At 39.4% G+C, this 17422-nt stretch overlaps 1 protein-coding gene across 3 annotated transcripts in view; it reads right to left on the reverse strand.

Moving 5' to 3' along the window:
- Nucleotides 1–17422, reverse strand: part of FHIP1A (FHF complex subunit HOOK interacting protein 1A) — a 352578-nt gene that overhangs the window by 10657 nt on the left and 324499 nt on the right. For all 3 annotated transcript variants that reach the window (XM_074229136.1, XM_074229135.1, XM_074229137.1), the window contains exons 11-12: nt 11826–12004; nt 10052–10190 (exon numbers count right to left, since the gene is read on the reverse strand). In XM_074229136.1, the coding sequence (XP_074085237.1) occupies nt 10052–10190; nt 11826–12004 (318 nt within the window). The remainder of the gene's footprint in view (nt 1–10051; nt 10191–11825; nt 12005–17422) is intronic.

The following is a 17422-nucleotide window of genomic DNA, read 5'->3' on the forward strand; positions in this document are numbered from 1 at the left end:
ACTTAGTTATTTTTATTGTGGCAAAGAATTGCAAACTGAGGAGATCCTCATCAATGGGGGGGGGGCGTGCTGAACAGGAGTGGCATGTGAATGTGATTAGAATGCTGTGCTGTAAGGAACTATTTCAGAGAAATCAGAGAAGACTTGTTATGAGTCAATGCAGAGCAAGATCAGAACCAGGTTAGAAATATATGCAAAAAAGACAATACTGATCAAATCCAGAGAGTATGCTAACAATTTCCTGAAAGAGAGGTGATGAACTCAAGATTGTAGATTGAAAATTTTTTTCAATAAAACCAATATAAGAATGTGTTTTATCTGACTAGATATGTTTCCAACATAGATTTTATTTTCCTTAATTTCTTATTTAGGGTGAGAGAAGTAGGAATGGAAGAATATATTTAAAAATAAAATGAAATTTAATATAAAAAAGGTTTTAATTTTTTTTGACTACATAGAGGTAAAGTGACTTGCCTAAAGTCACTTTTTTTTAGTTTCTTTTGCAAGGCAGATGGGGTTAAGTGGCTTGTCCAAGGCCACACAGCTAGGGTAATTATTAAGTATCTGAGGTCAGATTTGAACCCAGGTACTCCTGACTCCAAGGCCGGTGCTTTATCCACTATGCCACCTAGCTGCCCCCTAAAGTCACTTTTAAAAAGGTAATGAGAGGCAGGATAAGATCCAAATCCAGCCCCTTTTCCTTTGTATTACAATCTTTCTGAATTTAGCCCTAGACAGGAAGATAAAGTTTACTCCCCTACTGCAGCCCTGGCTACTCCTCCAGTACTGGACATATATGCCTACTATTGCAATCAGTCAGATAGGGGAGTAGGCAAGCTTCATGGTTCTCATTGCCACCTCAAGATCCTCCCCTTACCACCTTCATTCATCAACTTCTCCTTCAAGGTTCATAGCAAACAAGGTGAATCATCTCATCCACATTCGGACAGCTGTTATCTATCATCCCCAAGGTACTCTCCCTCATTTCTCCAGGAGATCAGGAGTGGCTTAGAGTCTCCCCCTTTCCCCCAAATCCTTTCCTAATACTTGAAAACTTCAATTTTCAAGTTGATTTCCTTTTCACCTGCCTTGTTTTCCAAGGATGCACAAACTCCAATTCCCATGATATACATCTTCTTTCCATTTGAGTCTCTGTTGAGGATGCTCCTAAGACTGATCACATCATCCATCTCCATCGTCTGGAACTCTTAAATTCCTCTGACCCTAAACTTCTACCCTAAAGGTTCTCTCTTTGCCTTCTTTCTAAACCTATGTTCATCTGTACAATAACCTCTGATTCCTAATATCCTTTGCTGGGTCATTACCTATGGCTCTCCACCTGTTTGTGGATGTATTCCACATATCTTTTTGCCGGAATTTTGTCCTTTCTCTACACACTCTCAATAATTTCATTAGCTTCCATGGGTCAATCATCAACTCTATGCTACAGACAGCTAGTGGGTATGGTGACTACAACACAGGGTGTAGTGTCAGGAAAACTTGAGTTCAAATCTTGCCTCATACACTTACTAGATGTGTGATCCTAGGCAAGGGCACTTCATTTGTCTGCCTTAGTTTCACCAACTGTAAAATGGAAAGCATAACAACACTGCCCTCCCTGGGTTATTCTGAGGCTTCAGTGAGATAATATTAGTAAGAAATTTTGCTAATCATAAAGCACTATATAAACCAGAGCTACTGTTCTGTGTTCCCTTCTCTTCACTCGCATAATCCCAGACCTATTCAGATAACCTCTTCTACTTACTCTCCCGTGGTAACCAGCTAGACTAAGTCTCTTTCCTTCCTTCTCAATTGTAAAATGAATGGACTGAAATAGGACAGTAAATCAATTAAAAAGCATCTGAAAATGCTTCTCATAAGCTACATACTGGCCATAGGAATACAGGAAAAAAAAGACGCTTTCCTCTCAAGGTGTTTATGTTCTATAGAGGGAACAACATAATCACATATAAACAAAGACAAATTAACTACAAGGGTCCTGGAGGAGGGAAGCAGCAGCTGGGGAGGATCAGGAAGGTCACACGGAGGATGGGGAGTCTGCACTGAGCTTGGAAAGAAATGAAGGACTTTGAGAGACAGAAGGAGAGGGAAGAGACTACTATAGGAATGGGGAGAGAGGATATAATACATATGTGTGAGTATACTACATAGAAACTCTATAGAACAGAGTATATAAATGATATCTGTATAGATACTTGTATATAAATATAAATATGTGTGTGTGAGATATGGAGGGGATTTTGTTCAACCCCAGATTGCAGGGACTGGCTCAACCTAGAAAGGGGACTCACTCAAAGCCCTCTCAAATATAGGGTCCTGTCCCTCCCTAGCTGGGACCAAAGGAAGGGCAGGGAAGGTGGCAGAGGGCAGCTTGCAGCAGGCATCTGTTTCCCATGACCCTCCTTTCCCTGAGGCAGGGGTGGAAAGGAACTAACTGTTCAGTCCTACTCTAAAGGAGGCTCTTCTTGGCTTTCCACTTATTGGGAACTGGGTGTGTATTTTTTGCTAGGGGCAAAAGGGAAGGGTGTAGAAAGAGTATAGACCTTATATAAATATTACCATGTCAGGCGCATGTATGCCAAAATGTCATAATGTAGAGAAGCATGAAAAAACAGCTGACATTTTAAATAACATTTTTAAATTTGCAAATTGTTTTGTATGTGTTACTGAAAGAACAGTCTGAAAAACAGGGTTCAAGAGAGGTTCCAACTCTGGCCCTAATTATATAACCATAGAATATCTCCTTTCCATTGAGTCTCAGATTCCACATATATAAAATGGGTAAAAGTCATATTTGTGACTAGAGTTTTTTGGGTTTCTTTTTTTCCCCTTCATTGTTACAGAGATTGGGAGGGAGGAAAGAAGGAAAGAAAAGAAATGATGGTTAAGTTTAAATAAATAAAATTAACTTACATTTTTAAAAAAATAGAAAAAAATGAACATGGGAATATTTGCATCACCAGTGGATGATTAAGATGAAAAGATTCTCAGCTAGTAGCACAGTGTAAATGCTTAATACATAAGACCACTGTAGACTGAACTATAAAAATGAACACTAATAAAATGATCACTACAAAAATGAACATTTATAAAAACAGGGGAATATTGGTCCAAACAGCCTCATTCAATCTAGAACCCAACATATATTATGACATAAGCCGTCAGCAGACCCATCCCTAAGATAAAGGGCAAATACGGGCTACTAACTAGGCAGAGTTTAAAGGGGTGCTGTTACTGGAGCTGCTGGGGTCTTCACCATGATTCTGGAAGTTGACTGAAGCCTAAAACTGTGAGGGAACCTTCCCATCTGTGCCTGCCACCCTAGACAGAGTGGTCAGAGACAGGTGGAAAGTTGCTAAATTGAGCATCAGAGGGTCTGGTTCCATTAAAATAACTAGTATTTATATACCACTTTAAGATTTGCAAAGCACTTTACATATAGTATTTCACTTAAAATTCTTCCACTATTTCTTCATCTCTAAAAGGCAGGCAGGATTAAATGCCCCTCCCAGCTTGGGCTGGCCTTTTCCCACATATGTTGAGCACACTCACCTTCTGGGATTTCTTATTCCCATATAATCAATTTGTTTGTTTTGTTTTGTTTTTTCAACATTAAGGGGCAAGAATAGGCTAGAAGACCTGATAACCTATTTTTGACTGCTTACTGTCTTAGAAAGGAGGAAGTAGAGGGAAGGAGAGAACTTGTAGCTTAAAATTAAAAAAAACACAAATATTAAAAATTGTATAACTGGAGGGAAAATATTATTTAAAAATAGGTTGGAAAAACCATGTGATTTTCCTGGATCTATAAATTATTAAGGATGGGTCACAGGGAGTGACACTAGGCAAGTCACTTAACATTTTAGTTTTCTCAATGTAAAATGGAGATAATCTCAACACTTAACACTCAGAGTTGTGAAACTGAAATGGGCTAATTATTATAAAGCACTTGGTTCAGTGTCCATCACCCATTAGATGTTACTTCCTTTCCCTTATTACTGGAAAGCTTCACTAATGATAACAATTGATACACAGCACTTGAAGGCAGATTGTCATTAAGATGGAAATTCTTTAGATTTTCACACCAATCCTGTAAGACTGGCACAATGTTTATTTATAGTCAGGGTTTGTAGCTATATATCTGAGGGGAGGACTTGTACAGGGGTCTTCCTGACTCCAAGACAAGTACTCTCTACCCCTCACTATGCCAGAGACAAAAACCTCTATTTGGAGCATTGACCAAGGGGCGGTTTCGAACTTTCCAGGAAGCACGACCCATCCCTCCCCCCACCTTACAAAAGCACTCTCAGGGCAAGATCAGGGGGTCCCTCTTTACAAGACTGAAAGGGGGCTTTTCAGTGTGAAAAGAAGTAGTTATAAATGAGAAGTTCATGGGCCTGGAATTCTTGCTGTGTGCTCCTTATAATTCAGAAGCAGAGTAATTGGCAGAAGCCAGGGTCCCCACCCCTTCCCCCCTTCTTTTCCCCCATGAGTAAGACCCTTGTGTAATGCTCCCCTAAACAAGCTTTAGAAATCTTTCTGGCATTCTGTTTGAAAGCCCTCCGTTGTAATTTTTAAACACAGTGAAACATTTCAAGAAAAGTAGCTCTTGGCAGACTGACATTTATTTATACCCCACCTTCCTGCCCACTGGGCTTTTCCTGAGCATTCGTGGAGCCCTTTATGAGGAGTGTAACTCAGAACCCTGCAGCCAGAACTGCTCCATCACCCAGACTGAGCATCGTCTCCACCCCCTTTTTTGGCAGCCCCAGTTTAAAAAAATGAGTCTTCTCACTAATCTTTCAAACTCAAGTCTCAATAACTGCAGCCTGAGAACCTAAGTGGGTTTCCAGGGCCCAGATGTTACATTATCATTCTCCTTTTGAAAACTGTTCATATCTTTTGGCCACTTATTGCCTGGGGAATAGCTTTTGTCATATATAATTCTGTCAATTCCATATATACATATACATGTATATATATACATATACATATATATATATATATATATCTTGGACATTAGACTTTTTATCAGAGATAAAAGAATCATAGATTTAGAAGGGATTTGTTGTTATTGAGTCATTTCAGTCATGTCTAACTCTTTGTGACCCCATTGGGAATTTTTTTGCCAAGGATACTGGAATGGTTCATCATTTCCTTCTCCAGATCATTTTACAAATGAGTAAACTGAGGTAAATAGGGTGAAGTGACTTGCCCAGGGTCACACAGTAAGTGTCTGAAGCTGGATTTGAATTCATCAAGATAGGTCTTCCTTATTCCAGACCTGGTGCTCTATCCTCTGTAGGTTTCTATGGAAGGGATTTTAAAAACTATTCCAAATTCTTCATTTTACAAGTGAAGAAACTGAGGACTAGAGCAGTTAGAGTGATTTTCTCAAAGTCACCTAGATGGTAGCAGAGGTAAGATTTGAACCCAGATCTTTTGGGTCAAAATCGATCACTCTTTCCACTCTACCATGCTTCTTCTCAAAGATTTTTTCCCCCAACTGACAACCTCCCTTTACATTTTAGCTGTACTGAAGTTGTTTTCACTAAAACTTTGTAGTAAAAAGTGTCCATTTTCTTTTATGATTTCCTCTATTTCCTGTTTGGTTAAATATGTACCTGTAAGTCACTAATTTTTAAAAGACCATAATGTCTTAAAAACCATTAGTTTCTAAGGTTACTTCACTTATATTATTTCATTTCCCTGCCCAAATACTTCCAAAAACATGCAATGAAAATTCCTTGAACTTAGTTAATATGGGAGCTTCTTGCCCACTCCCTTAGGTTATTTTCACAATTATCCTGAAAAAAGAGTGTAGCGTACAGTGGAAAAATCATTAGATTTAGAGATCGGGGACCCAACTGTGCTACTGGAAATACATAAACTTGGGCAAGTAACTTCACTTGTCTAGGTCTCCTAGGTTTATCCATTTATAAAATTAAGAAATGGAACTACATTATCACCATGATCCCTCCCATCTCTAACTCTAGGATCATCCAAGCTATAAAATAGAGGTATTGGATCAGATGATGTTTAAGATCTGTCTTGTTTAAGCTCAGATCTCACTAAACATGCAGTTGCTGAGACAGGTTTTTATTGGCCAACCCCTTCCACCTCTCTACCATCACCTTGTTTTTGTTTTGTTTTGTTTTGTTCTCCAGTTAAGGAAACCACAATCTAGTTAAGTGACTTGACTAAGACCATACAATGAGTTACTTCTAGAAATCCACCATTGGATGTTATTTATTATCCTATGTAACATTCAAACAACTGAAGCTATTGATGATAGAATTTTTAGGGTTGGAATTTGGGGAGTATCTAATTGAACCTCCATTCAAAAGTTGAATAAACTGAGGCTCAGAGAGAATAGAATGAGAACATAGAGAAGGGGCACAGCTGCCTCCCTCTTGCAGCTGAGGATCCTGAGATATGGCAAGCCTTGTTGGAGTTCCTCCTGCTTTAGTGAATGATTACACCACCTATTTGTGAACTGCATTCAGATGGATAAACTACAGAACAAATGTGTCGTAAGAAAAATGAAGCTCACTAGATGGAGTGGGCTTAGGGGGAAAGCTTCCTTCAAGGTCTAGCTCAAGGATATCTTCCTCTTATTCCTGAATGAATTTGTTCAAAGCAATCCAGGATTACAGATCTAAAAGTAGACGGGACTTCAGAGAGCAATTGGTCTGGTCATCTCACTTTGCAGAGGAGAACCTAAGGACCCAGAAGGTTAAGTGTCTTGATTAAGATGATAATGGCCTTGAACTCAGATCATTTGACATCAGATTCTGGGTTCTTGTCCTTTCTTCCTAAAATAATTTCGAACCTACTCCTCTGTTTGCATGTCTTACCTCAGGAGAAGGTAAGCTCCTTGAGAGCAGGATTTGTATTTCATTTTGTCCTTGTAATCTCAGGGTTCAGCACAGGGCCTTGAACTCAAATATTATTATTATATTAACAAATATGTAACACAATGGATTGGTTTTGTTGCTGTGTTGTTTCTGCCCTGTCCGATTCTTGTGACCCTATTTGTGGTTTTCTTGGCAAAGTTATTGGAGTAGTACATTCAAGGTTATTTTACAGATGAGGAAACTGAGGCAAACAGGTTTAAGTGACTTGCCCAGAATCACACAGTTCATAGGTGTCTGAGACCAGGTTTGAACTAAAGTCCTAATTCTGACTCTAGACCCTGCACTCTAGCCACTGAGCTACAGATTGGACATTAGCATTAGAAGATTTAGGTTTGATCTGGAGCACTGATTCATACAAGAAGTATGATGCTGGGCAAGTGATTTCATCTCTTTGATTCTCTTCAGAATGAGCTGTGGTGTCCTTTCCTGAGCCCTAGATGAAACAAGCAAACTAAAAAAAGGCATTGCTTAGACCTATGACATAGAGCTTCAGCCATGGGGGAGAGACGAGCACATACCTCTCCACCAACTAAATTGGAGCCTTTATTCATGGTCTGGGATTAGGATGCAGGGATGTCTCCCTTCCTGGATTTGGTTCTAGTTGGCTCTTTGCAGAAGCTTGAATAAGCAGTGTCACTCCTCTGACCTGCTCTTAGAGAGCAGCCCCACTTCACCGCTAAGAAGACAGAGATATTACAGAGGACAGGATATGTATGGCCACACTATCAAGGGACTTGGATGCCTCCTTGAGTGAACAAAATGCCTTCTATTTTCCTGTGGGTGAGTCAGTCTACCTTTTCAGGACTCTTCTTAGCCCTTAGTTTTGTGAACCGTGCAGTGCTCGGTAAATAATAATAAAGAGAGATTTAGGCAACGAAAGGGAACATTTTCAACAGTTAACAACCATAGCCATAAGTTGAAGGTACTGTAAATACCAAGTTATCACCGACAGTGTAGCCAGGGTTTCACTGACCAAAAAAACTGTTGAAAAATGAGGCTGACTTTTTTAAGCAGTTGAGATAATTAAGAACTTGAAAATATTGATTTATATAGAGTGATGAGGGAAAAAATAATAGGCACAGTTTGTCTAGGTGGGGACAAAAGAGAGCATAAATAATGACTACAAATGATAGAGGGCTGGAATTACTCAGAAAGAATGGATTGGGTCAGAGAAATAGAAAAGTAAAAAATGCAGCATTTGGGTGTGTTAGACCTCTCCCTCAGATCCCTTTTGGAGCAGAGGTTCTCAGACTAAGCTTTGGGATCCTCTGAAGGATCTTTCTGGAGATTTATGATTTTATGTGAGACAGAATATGAAAGATCATGATTTATTAACTAGTAGGATCTTAGGAGTAGGTGAGACCATCAAGATAATAAAGTGAAATTTTATCTGTTAGCTTTCTAAGCTAACCTATTGGCTTGGTCAGAATTCCCAGGCTGGGAGAGGAGACAGAACACATGTGGTTTGGTCATGTTCTTTTATTCTAGTGTTGAAAACTGTGAGAGAGAGCTTAACCCTAATCCTTGTCCTCACTGTCATACCTCGTCCAAAGCACATGGTTTATTTGTTGAGACTAAGGACCAGTGAGATTTGGAAACTCCCCTAGCCAAATGCATCATCCATATCCCTCCCCTACTCAGAAGATAAGTGACTGACAAGACTGTCCAATACAGGGATTGGAAGAAAAGAGAATCGCTATTAGACCAATGATGGATTGAAGCAGCAAGATTAACATCCATCATATTATTGCCCCTACGAGGACCAATGATTCTCTTTCCCTCAGTTTTAACAGTTGGTTACCAAATCCTGCCATTTTTTACTCCTATGACATCTCTCATATTCATCCTCTCATTTCTGTTATCATTGATACCACCCCAGGAGAAGCTCTCATTAGCACCTGGACTGTTGCACAGTCTTCTCAAAGAGCTTCCAACCTCCATCTTCTCCCTGCTCCAATCCATCCTTTATATTCATAGCATAGCCAGCCTTTATAAACTTCCTTGCACATGGACTCATATCATTCCCTCTCTTCCAAAATCTTCAGTGCTCTCTGTCATCCACTGGGTAAGGTTCAAGCATCTTTGTTGGGCATTCAAAGAACTCCAAAATCCAATGCCTCCTGACTTACCTCAACTTCCATGTGGCACCTCTCTATGTATTCTACACTCTAGTCAAACTGTCTGCCATCCAAACATTCTGTGCTTCCTTCTTTCTGTGTCTTGGATCTCGTTGTTCCCTATTGCTAGAGGATTTGAAAGCTCACCCCCTTTCATCTACTGAATTCTTACTTGACTTACTCAATGCTTCCTCCAGGAAGCCTTACCTGATGGTCCTTGTTCACAACAACTTCTTCCATTGGCTCCCCTACAGCTTTGTTAAATAATATAGGAAACTATAAACCAAAGCATTCTCTGAATTTTTCTCTTTTCCTCCACCCCACAATATAGAGGAAAAGCAATATAAAGGAAGAGACCATGTCTTATCTAGATATTAGATCTTCCCCAGTGCCTAACATGATGCTCTCTATAAAGCCTTAATAAATGTTAGTTGCATTGAACTGGCCTCAGCATGTCCTATACAGCTGTTTTTAAAAAAATGGCCCTAGCATGAGTTTAAGGACAAGCATAAATTACACTTTGCTAGTCCAGTCTCATGTATTTAACCTCCTAGCACTTTAAAGCACATTTTTTTGGCTGGCAAGCACCATCCCCCCCAAAAAAGAAACTCACAATAAAGAGAGCTCATGTCCTCCTTTGTGTCAGGCTAGTCAAAAACAAATGGATCGGCACACACACACGTAATCTCTCCTCATGGCCCACATGCTCGGTTTTATTTACTGTCGGCCTGACGGCAAGCCATACATCAGCTTCCATTGTGCACCACTCTCAGCTAACAAAATAAATACCCCACTGAGGCCTTCTCAGGGTGGGCACTGGCTGCCGGCTTTCATGGCAGGTCTGCACCAGATACATGGAACAATGACTGGCCCTCCTCCTCCTCCCGTGAGGGCCAACCTGGCAAAGGTCTCTACCCCAAGGGCAGAGAAAAGCTGAGAAGGGGGCAAAAGGCAGCCTTTCCCCTAAATGCCCTTGAAGGAAGGATGATGGATTACCTTTGGTTATTTCCTCATTGGTCATGGCAGACATGTCCACTCGGAAGAGCAGGTACTGCTGGGCTTGTATGAGAAGGCCTGGGAAATCTCTCTCTATGGAGGCAAACTGCTCGATTTTGTTTTTTACAGATGCAAGAACCTGCCCCAAATGAAGAAAAATAAATTGGTTCTTCTTTCACAAAGCCCTTCCCCGACTCCCTACTGTTCCCACAGAACCTTCTTTGTAACCCTCCAAGACTATAACAAAGCATCTCCAGCTTGAAGTGACCTCTAAGACCATGCTGTCCAACCCCTCATTTTAGGATAAAAGGGCCTCAAGCCCAGAGAGCTGTTCTGTGATTTGTCTAAGGTCATTAGGACATTGTTTTGAATTATCCTCACGCACTTGTCTGACTCCTTAATAAACTAGATTATATGCTCCTTTTGACCTTTTTTTACTTCTTTATTTATCTTTTTCTCTATGCCAGAACTGGGAACATAGGATATGATTGACATAGCCACACATGTTCCTTGTGGGAGTGTCTCTCCACACATTTCCTATTTGTCCTCTCTTCCCATGGAGATATATGAGTGACCATCTGAGAGCATGCCCCAGGTTATGATTTATTGCTTCTTTTCTTATAGAGTCACGTCATTGTATCCTTACTTTAAGAAAAAAAATAGAAAATAGTTGCATCAATTCAATTCAATGAACTAGTGCCTACTATAAAGAGATAATAACAAAAATGAGACTGATCTCAAGCAACTTCCATTGTACTGGGGAGGATACACCATACACAAATAAGTCCAAATTATATAGAAAGCAAGATGAAGTGATGTTAAGAAGGAAAATGCTAGTAAATGGGAAGGCAATAGAAAGACCTTCTCAAAATGAGGACTCTGATAGCTTTGAAGGAAGCCAGAGCCCCTATCATGTGTCAGATTCTAGACCTGAGAAGTAATTTTTTTACAAAGTCAAGGAACTTGAAGAGGAAATGTCATTCACAGAGAACAGACCAGGATAAATGGACCCAAGAATTCTTGAAAAGCTTAGAAAAATAGGTGGATGCCAGGTTGTGGGAGACTTTAAATTTCCAGCAGTAGGGAATCACTGAAAGATGTCCATGTTGGTGGGGACATGGTGAAAACTGTGCTTTGGAGAACCGTCAATAAACATTTATTAAGTTTCTACTATTTGCCGGACATTATGAAAGAAGAAAGTGCCTGCTCTCAAAGGGCTTACAAGCTAATGGGAGGCCTTAGGAAGATGAGTTTGTTAATTGTGTGGAAGATAGGGTAGAAAGGGGAGAGATCTGAGGCTAGGGAATGACCCTTTGCATGAATTCTGCCATTCTGTGCTCCACATTGAGTTCTACTCTCCCTTTTCAGTAGGAGAAAGTGAGGCTGATGACTTAGCAGAGCACCCCTCACTCAAGTCCAATCCATGTGCTTGTCAAGGCATCACCTCTATGGTTTTCTTTGAGATCAAAGGATAAAAATCATCTTGGGGTGAGAACCCCATCATGGTCATTTAAAAATGTCTGGGTTTTCTTGAAAGCAACCTCAGACCATGAAACCAAATGAAGCTCTGCAGTTTCTGCTGGGGTTTCCTCTCTGAGGCCAGAATAAGCACAGCAGGAAAGTGAGGGAATGAGAACAAGGCACAAAGGCCAATACATATGGATGAAGGGAAATAAAAATGGATGAGTAGGGCAGGGGAGGGAGGGAGGGGAGTCTCTCATAAATGAGCAGCCAGAGCAGGCAGCAGATGCAAATAGGAAGCAGGCAAACATACCTGATACAAGGATCGAACACTGGGCTGAAAGACCATGTTGGTATTAAGCAAGAAAGAGCGGAGGAGGGGCTGGGGGTAGCTGGCCAGCTGAGTAATGATCCCGATAAGCAGCAAATTAACATGCAAGGAGTTCTCCAACATGTTCTCCAACTTCGACAGCACCACGCTGATAAATGGTCCTGCGGGAAAAACACAACACTTAGATATTAGTTAGCTACATGTGCGTTTTTCCCTGCTCTCCCGTGCAACTAGGGGAACCACTGGGAAAAAGAATTCTGAGATCCTTTTCAAGGCTATTAAGACTCCACTCATATAAATGAGAAACGGTTACCATCCCCGCCCAATCCCTGCAAAAATAGGGTAGTTGTCAAAAAAATCAGGTAGGGCAGATCATTCTAAAATAAAAGGCAACACATCGTATTGTGTTTTTTTAGATCTAAATCTAAAATGTCTGCCAAAATAATCTCCCCCCAAACACAAATCTGACCAGGCCATTCATCAGGTTTAAGGAGTAACTGTGACTCCCTCTTGCCACCACCATTTGGCATTTATAACTTTTCAAAGTCTGGGTTCATCATCCAACCTTTCTGGAGAGAGATTTGGAGTTGGGGCCAAAGGGCAATAAAAATGTGCATACCCTGAAGAGATCATGAATAAAGGATAAAAACATCACTAGTACAAAAATATTCATAGCAGCTCTGTTTGTGGTGGCAAAGAATTGAAAATTGAGTGAATGTCCATCAATTGGGGAATGACTTAGCAAAGTGGGGTATATGTCTGTCATGGAACACTATTGATCTATTAGAAACCAGGAGGGATGGAAATTCAGGGAAGCCTGGAAGGATTTGCATGAACTGATGCTGAGTGAGATGAGCAGAATCAGAAGAACACTGTACACCCTAACAGCAACATGGGGGTGATGTTCAACCTTGATGGACTTGCTCATTCCATCAGTGCAACAATCAGGGACAATTTTGGGGTATCTACAATGAAGAATACCTTCTATATCCAAAGAAAGAATTGTGGAGTTTAAACAAAGATCAAAGAGTATTACCTTTATTTTTTTTAAAAAAAATTATCTTATCATGTAATTTTGTTATTTCTTATATTTCACTTTTTCCTTAAGGATATGATTTCTCTCTCAACACATTCAATTTTGATCAATGTATAGCATGGAAACAATGTAAAGATTGTCAGACTGCTTTCTGTGGGGGTGGGGGGAAGGAAGTGAGATTGGGGGGGGAATTGTAAATTCAAAAACAATAAAAAAATAAATTTGTACTTATAAAAAAAAGCTAAAAAAAAGTGTGGGTTCAAACTCCTTGTCCATCTCTATTACCAACCTCTAAGTTTCAAAGAGACTGCTATTTCCTAAACTTCATCCAATTCAGCTTGTCAAAAGCAGAATTCATTGGTTTTTCCCAAAAACCCAACTCCTTTCCCCAAACACCTTTGTTTCCAGAGAAGTCATCACTCCAATCTCCCAGGTTTTATTTATCCTTAGTTCCTTCTTGTCCCTCACTCCACCTCCCCATTCAGTTGCCCAATATTGCCATTTTTTACTTCCACCCTATCTCTGGCATCCTCCTCTCCCTCCCCTCTAGTTACCCATACACAATCTTAGATGACCTCTCCCCTTGATAACTGCCACGCCTTTGAGACAGATGTTCCTGGCTCAAATTTCTTCAAACTCCAGGCCATCTTCCCTAAAGCTGCCACTTTGGAAGCATTGATTTGAACATGTCAATGCCGTACTCAGTAATTCTGGGGGGGTACTCAAATGTCTCTAAGATAAAAAATAAATCACCCTGGCTTTTAAATGACTTCACAATCTGGGCCCAAACTACCTTTTAGTCTCACTATACATTCATTTCCTTAAATGGCCTTTTCAGTTCCTCATATGTGGTGCTCTAATTCTCATCTCCTTCCCTTTGTATTGAACATCTCCATAGCTGGAATACCTTCCTTCCTTACCTCTACTTCTCAGAATCTCAAGCTTTCTTCCAAGGACAGTTCAGGTATCAACTGCTATACAAGGTCATTCTTGATACATCCTCCATCTATCTCCCCAAAATTACTTTGTTTTGCATATTCCCTTACAAGCCGTATCCCCCTAAGTAGAATCTAAGCTTCTTGAGGGCAGGAACTATTTCCTTTTCTTTCTTTCTTTTTTTAATTCTTTAGTACTAAAGCTTAGCATCCTGCCTTGCTTTTTCTGTTTTTGCAAGGTTCAGATCTGAGCTCTCATCTCAGTGGTCAGTTCCAAGTGTGGAAACTCCCTTTACCAATGGAGATCAACAAACTCAACTTTAACTCATAGACTCAGACAGTTGCTTCAGTTGCTTACCAAGAGAAAGTAAATTACTTGTGTGTATGTTGGTGTCATTCCATCCAAGGTAGGGCTCAAACCTAGATCTTCCTGACTTTAAGGCCAACCTTCCAGCCACAGCAAGATGCCTCTTCCCTTAGTCAGTGCTAAACAAAACCTTGTTTGATTAAGTAGAATTGTACTGATCTCATACTTTCAAGACTTAGTTATTCTCCATGATACTGCTAAGCATGGGATATGCTAAAATATACCTTTAGCAGACAATGGAGGCTTGAGATGCTTAAAGATTTTTGTAATATATCTAAAAGACAATATTAATCCTCTACTAAATGGGCCAAAACACAGAGCAAAGAGAAAGGGTGAGATCATCCTGAGGTCATGCATCATCACAGTGAAAAAAGAAAAGAGGATACCTTCTGTTCTCATTCCAGGTTTAACCATAGGTTTATAACCATTGCTGAATTGTTAGGTCAGAAAGAATGGCATCCCACAGTCCTGTTGTATACTATGGCAGCAATAGGATTACAAAACAAGACATCAAAAAAAAATTCCACTCATTTGTGTCAGAAGACTAGTACATTTTACATCCTGAGTTCACTCAAGACAGGAAAAATCATGAAAGAAGAGATTTAGCATCAACAAAATGACTTGTAGAAGTTTTAGATTTTTACCATCAAAGTGTCACAGTAAATAACAGTAATGGGAATTTGTGGGTTTGGTTTTTCAGTTTAGCTATTGATGACACCCCCTAAACCACACATTATTTGTAATGAAAGTACATAAGATTTGATGAATGGTAGAGTCTTAAGAAGAGTGGGCCAACATTAATATGAGTTTAAGAAAATGAAAACAGATTTCATCACTAGATGCTTCTCTCTGCAAGCACTGGGCTGTATAAGCTAATAAAACCCTTCAAATGAAACAGAAGCAGTCTATTAAAAACAAACACCATAAAATTTAAAAGAGAAAAAAATTAAAAAATAACTTTAGCCTAAAGCCTGTGCTGTGAAAGGAATGAAACTGAGTGATGGAGATGTTTGTTCCTTTTAGGGATACATAGACTAGATTAAAAAACAAAAAACAAAAAATCAAAACCCAAACTGTATCTTTAAAAATGAAGGGGAAACATCCAATTCCCAATAAACTCTAGGTTCCAATTAATTGGCCTCCACAGTGTTTCTCATATACAATATTCCATTTCCCAGTTCTGCTTTACATAGGCTTGTCCCCCCAAAAATGAAATGTTCTGTCTCCTAAAATATCTAGTTCCCCTTAAGATTCAGTTCAAGTGCCAATTCCTTTAAGAGATCTTTCCTGATTTTCCCAATTGTTACTTCCTCTTACAAAAAAGGGGGTTCCTACAATTACGGAAAGAAAGGTAAAATTAGATGCCTTTGCTAATTAAAGGTATCACAGGGATTAATTAATAAGCTATTAGGGAGTTATGCAAATAGAAGCAGGTTACTTGATATAGGAACCCCTGAAATTTATTCAAATTTGCTTTGTTGATCCCAAAGATTAAACTTATTTATTTCTTTTAGAATAAAAATTGCTGGGGAGTCAGGAATTTTTTTAAATTACTTTGATAACTATTAGAATATAATTGGTCCCCTTTATAAGCCCATGTATCTTATTTTATGTATTTATCCTGAACAGGGAGTCCATAGGCATCATCAGACTGCCAGAAAGGACCATGATACTAAAAATGATCATTCCTGCTTTAGAGTAATTTGAAAGGGATCAAAGGGAGAATCTATAGCTCAAAAAACATCTCTATGCTTCCCAAACCCCTAACTAGTACCATGGATAGAATGAGCCTGGTCTACAACTATTACTGCTTACCCTCACAATAAATCTACCTCCCCCACTAAAGGTCCTCTCTCTTCCAAACTTGTGTCTATCTCCTTCCCTGACTATGCAAAAGTTAGTTTTATTGACTCATATCCTGGGATTTGAACCCATTCCTCTGTCCCAAGACTCCTAAATTATAAGTTTTAAGTCCCATTGAATGATACTTTAGTATGTAACCTTAAAATCCATGTTGGTTCATCAAGGAACATATCTCATATCTCCTATATTATTACTACATCCAATTGTGAAGTTGCTGACAAAGATATCATTGGAATGTATCCTTGTCTTTAACAGAGATATTAATAATTGTCTATTTTTAGTAATGAATTTGTAGTTAAATTTGCTCATCTCAACTATGTTGCCTTCATAGAATCTCTACCATCACCTGCTGGCAGAGTAAACATGGAGTTGCAAATAGGAGATACCATTAGATTACAGTTAGACTGATGGAAACTATTCATTCTTTTTAATACATAGTTAACAGATGAAGAGATAAGACAGAGAATGAGCATAAGTAATGTAAACCAGGGAAAATGTTAAAAGAGAAAATTTTTTAAAAACCCTGTGGAGTTATATACATATATATGCAGAGTAAAGTTTTTTATATATTTTTCAGATAGTTCTACCACTAATGTGTGTTTGTGGATACATACAGGTCCCTGTAGAGTGAGAGGAAAAGTAAGTGTTTGTATGTATGATTGTGTGTGTGTGTGTGTGTGTGTGTGTGTGTGTGTGTGTGTGTGTGTATGGGTATGTGTGTAGAAGGCTGTCCTCAGAGTCAGGAAGGTCTGCACTCCAGACCCTCCTCTAAGTCTATTTAGCCTTTCAACAACTTTATTCTCTAACTCTAGAATCTGTAGAATAGCTGTCAACCTGCACTGGTAGGGGGAATTTTCTGGCAGGGACATGAAATCATAGATCCAGATACATCAGAGACAACTCTAAACATGTCACTATGCCAAGACAATTAGACAATGAGACCAATCATCACCTCCTATACTTCTAATGACTTCAAGGACCCATGAATTCATTGCTATAGGTATTGCATTGATCATGGTAGATTCCAACCACTTGGTCTAAGTAGATGGTCTTGGAGAGCTGCTGTGGCAAAAAATTCATCTCTTTTTGGCCAGCCTCTCAGATGGGAAACCTGGCTGAATTTAGTTGAGCTCATCCTCAGGCAAGGGACATACTTCGTCTGCCTAGTTACATCACTGTACTTGAAGCCTTTCCAGTGGAGTAGGACCTGTCTGAGAATTTGCACTTCACTGGAAAAGCCTGTAGGAAATACTATTAAACCAGAACGAATGCTTTATTGAAAATAATCCAGCAATTCTAAAGTTCCTCTCAGACATGAATTCTATGATCCCATATTAATACTAGCTATTGTCATTACTTCTATTTAAAGAACATACAT

The sequence above is a fragment of the Macrotis lagotis genome, chromosome 3 (genome assembly GCF_037893015.1).
Source record: "Macrotis lagotis isolate mMagLag1 chromosome 3, bilby.v1.9.chrom.fasta, whole genome shotgun sequence".
NCBI classification, from domain to species: domain Eukaryota; kingdom Metazoa; phylum Chordata; class Mammalia; order Peramelemorphia; family Peramelidae; genus Macrotis; species Macrotis lagotis.